The 4,673-nt window shown below is 32.5% G+C and overlaps 1 protein-coding gene across 1 annotated transcript; it reads left to right on the forward strand.

The window, feature by feature from the left end:
• Positions 1-1,577: 1,577 nt before the first annotated feature.
• LOC126842253 (uncharacterized) lies at positions 1,578-3,521 on the forward strand. Its single transcript, XM_050579140.1, has 8 exons — positions 1,578-1,682; positions 1,769-2,269; positions 2,338-2,535; positions 2,620-2,664; positions 2,733-2,786; positions 2,851-2,907; positions 3,039-3,236; positions 3,300-3,521. Exons 2-8 carry the CDS (start codon positions 2,224-2,226, stop codon positions 3,494-3,496), a joined length of 795 nt encoding a protein of 264 aa, XP_050435097.1. The 5' UTR covers positions 1,578-1,682; positions 1,769-2,223; the 3' UTR covers positions 3,497-3,521.
• The last annotated feature ends 1,152 nt before the right edge of the window (positions 3,522-4,673 follow it).

The raw sequence follows: 4,673 nt of genomic DNA on the forward strand, positions 1-4,673 counted from the left end.
CTGCGTCTATGGCCCTTTTACCAGAAAACAGTCCAATAATGCAGAACATGAGACACAATCATGAACCTGGACATGATGTTAAAACAGGCAGATTTTCAGCAGAGTTGAGAGAACGAGCTGCAGCTGAGGCAACACCAGCTAGATTAATTTATGAAGAAGTTTCCAGGAGGTAAGAGACTAGAAAATATATTTAAAAATAGTATTATTGGTATATTTAAAGCTAATTTGAATAACCATACAATGTGAGTAATTCGATAGATTTCCAAATGCAGTTTTCAATACTCCGGCGGAGGAAGCCATGAGGATGATGCGGTTAGCGAGGCAGATGTTTCAACCAGCAATACTTCAGTCGTTAAACGCAATGGCTGAAATAACTTTGTCTCCTCAATGGGGAAATGGATTGAGGTTTACATAAATCAATTTTTTCCAAGAGCCCTTAGAATTCATAAAATACAACGCTTTGGTATTCGAAGGTCTAGTCTTTGCCAACGTGGCATTTTTGCAAAGACTTGCGCTGCATTTCCGGCAATGTCGAGTTCTAACTATTGATGGAACTTTTGGAGTTAGACCAAGAGTACCAGCAGAAATTAATCAACTGGTGACAATCCATATCATCTTGGACAACATAGTAAGTCATAATATTGCCGTACCTGTCATAATACATACAAATAGTATAATTCATAGAAAAATGTTATAGTAATCCAACAAATGTTTATATTATATTGTATATCTATATTATTATTGTTGCTGAATATAAACATTATTATTATTAATTAACCAAATTCTAAAAACATTACTTACACTATTAAAACATTAATTTTTTTCAGTCTATTCCATCGTTTACGCATTGCTTAATCAAAGGACAGAAAACCTTTACATAAGACTTCTCCAATTTTTAAGAGATGACATCGGCGTGGATATTTTGGATTGGCAAAATATTCAAATTGTAACCGATTTCGAAACTGCGTTGAGGAACGCAGTAAGACGAGTAATGGCAGAGTCCCATTTGGTAGGATGCTGATTTCATTTCAACCAGGTTAGTTAATTTCCTGAAATATTATATTTTAATTAACCCAAGTGGTTAAGACGTCATGTGTTATCGTCCGACATCGTCTCACTTTTCCAACGTCAAATGTTTGGCCGTCAAGGCCTGTCAAGGTATAAAATAATGATATTGAAATTTTAGCAGAAAAAGAAGACAAAACATGAACTTACATTTTTTATTTATAGAGCATTGTACGATTCGTTTAACAACATAATCTTGCTGGTGATGTCAGAAATGATAGTAATGCAGCAATGGTTTTGAGGATAGTAGTTCATAAATCAAAATAAGGCCTAAAAAAATATAATGAATTGTTACTATATTTACAATTTTATTTCTTTGTTATTTTAATAGATCATGGCATTACCGCATTTGCCAGTAGAGAGGGCAGAAGGTCTGCCAGATGAATTCAGCATAACTGGAGTTTTTAATGCTATCGTACAATTGGCCACACAGATGGGCGTTCAAGATATACTGACCAAATTATTTAACTATTTTCAGTATTATTGGTTAGACGTCATTCGTCCAGATAGATTCTCTGTTTACCAACTAAGTATACGAACTAATAATTACATAGAGAGCTTTCATAACGTAATAAGAACAACCATTGGCCAGCATCTTCCGATATGGAACTTTTACGGTAACTAAAAAATTTAATCAATTTAACATACAATACATTTTTTGGTGGAATTTTAAATGTTATTAAATGTAATTACACCCTTACAGATAGACTGAGGAATGTGGAGAGCAGAGTATGAAGAAGAACTCAGCAAGTATTAAATGGCCAACAGGTCATTAAAAGTTAAAAAATTAACAATAGAAATGTATATAAGCTGAAGACAGCGACATGGACATAGACGACGACTTAGATAACCAAATCCCAGAAATAGTATTAGAAAACAACTGGAATACATACTGTAATACTTTTAGCGCCATTCGCCCGCCTGTCACTAACAAAGACCATCCAGTTGCGACAGACTCGGACGACCCGCAGCCGTGCTCATCATCAGGTCTGAAAAGACCGCGTTCAGACTCTGTTGATGAATATAATGTAAATGCTATACGTTCGGATATCAATTGTGTCAACAAGAAATACAAATTACCAAATATTAACGGTCGCACATCAAAATGTCAGAAATGGCTGATATGGGATCATCTCATTTTTAAGAAGGGTGGCATACATGGCAAGAGGTTATCGGGATCGGCAAATCGGTCAAATGGTTCTCGGTAAGATTTTCCATTTTAATTCACTTATTAAATTTTAATTCACTTATTTTTAATTATATTTCATTCAGATGTGAATATACCGGAAAATCCAATTTTGCTCCAGTCTTTGTCACCACCACATCAAGAACCAGCAAGATTACCTATAGGGAGAGGTAGAGGTAGAGGCACAGGTCGGGGTAGAGGACAACAGCCTCGACGTGGTAGGCCGCAAGTTACCAGACCGCAACTACCGCCACCGCTTCCAATTGTAGAAACCGAAATTGAAGGTATGTTCAACACTTAAAGAAAAATTTTTAAAAATTGAAAGTAATTAAAGTATTAACTTATTTTTTTTTTTATTAAATGTATAGAAGTTATCATTATGAATGACGTGGGTGCAGTGTTGGAACACCAAGGCAATTAAAGGTTTTAAAGAAATTTCTTTGGAAAACATTACACAAATTATGCATTTATTTATTTGTAGATAATGACAATATTGAAGAGATAGAGGTGGAAGTGGCAGAGCCTGCAAATGAAGGTATTAAAAATGTTCTGGTGTTTCTAAATAAATAAAGTTTTTTTAATTAATTTAATATTAACAGATGTACCAAACATCGTCATGGCAGTGCGCCCATCATTCCAACAACCACAAATGCCAGGTACAAATATTGTAAATTGTATTTTACATTAAGAAATGTAATATATTTTTTTTAAAAATATAAAATAATTATCATATTACATTTTTACAGCTTAGAAATAAACTATTATATACCTTTGTGTATTTATATAGGCGAGAAAGACGATAGATGGTTTGTGTGCCTGGGCAGCAGAGGAGAAGCAGGAGAGATAATAAATATTCTCTTGCCATGTGATCATAGGTGGTGCTGCGATACGTGTGGCCGACGGCTGGAGGAATGTCCAATTTGCCGCGTAATATTTCCAAGAGCTCCACGAATAAATATTATGCATTATAGAGTTGGCGAAAATGGTAAATATATTAATAAATTAATACAATACTTGTGTAATAATATCACACATCTGTTCGTTTTAGGTAGATGGATGGAAAACCTAAATAGCTTGCTAGACCCAACAGGAAGCAATTGTATTTCCTGTTGGAGAGTTGTCAGAGACATGCCAAATTTGACAAGGTACGCCTACCTCTATTACGACTATGGATGGAGATGTGTCGACTGTGCACTCCCGCTTCCAGAGGAATGCGAAGTATGTGGAGATAGATGGCGTTGCTAAAATATTTATTAGCGGATCATTTTATTTTATATAGTTTTTATATATGTATATATTTTTTTTATTTAACATTTTGAAGTTTTTTTTTTATTTTGTAATAAGATTTTTATTTATATTATTAATTTTGTGTTTTATCTAATATTTTTTAAAGTTTGTTTTTTTTTATTTATAAAATGTGTGACAATACATATCATATAATATACTCGTATCATGTGTACTTTTGTATTTCCAAAGATATGAAGTCTACAATGCAAGCAGATATAAATTAAAATTTGTTTGAAAGGTGAAAACTTTAATTATGTTTTATTAGAATTAAATTTTTAAAAATTACATTTTTATATTAGGGTATATACATACATTTTAATAATTAAAAATATACCCTTTCTTTATGCCATATTGTTCCATCTACAAACCAACTTTTGAAAATTGGTTTCCATCAAAACATAGGAAATGTTCTCACATAAAACTTTTATAATCAGGTGTTTTACCCTAAAACCACCCGGTAAGCTGAGTTTTTGGAATTAGAAAACTAAGTTTATGCAGTGTTTAAGTTACGGCCGACCATGCTGTGACTTATTTGAAAAATAAATTAACTACCTAAATAAAAATTCATAATAACTGAACACAACACATCACAGTTTAATCTCTAAATAAAGATTTTGAAACTAGTGCCTATACTTCATTCCTGAATAAATGGGGGTATGGCGTCCCTTTAAGATATCCGCTTGATTATAGCCTTATATAAAATTCATTTTTTTAACCTAATAAACACTTGTTAATATTATTTCTAAGTGAAAATCTCGGGAGAAATGCAAAGTAATAAAATGCCAATTAATTCAAAAATAAATTAATCATATCCGATTATTGGCCAGCTGAATCGCTAAATACAGAAAATGCACTTGTCCTGGACAGATTTTTGTCTATCCTGAAAAAATGTTAAAACTTAAACATGTGCCTTTTCTGTACTTAGCGATTAGGTAATTTTAATAGTCTAATTTCAGTACCCATTGTAGTAGAAATGCAACATATTTATTACAACATTTTATTTCGTTAGAAAAAATACGTTTAATGTAAGTGTTACTCTATAGTTATAAAAGAAATTATTGCCATCTACCAGAATCCAGATGGTATAAACGTAATTTTACTTAAGATATATTATACTTTTCCCCTAAATTCATGA

The sequence above is a fragment of the Adelges cooleyi genome, unplaced genomic scaffold, assembly GCF_023614345.1.
Source record: "Adelges cooleyi isolate 19-005CV unplaced genomic scaffold, UGA_ACOO_1.1 ACOO_flye_CR_arks_rails_tigmint_CR_PRNA_467, whole genome shotgun sequence".
Lineage (NCBI taxonomy): Eukaryota > Metazoa > Arthropoda > Insecta > Hemiptera > Adelgidae > Adelges > Adelges cooleyi.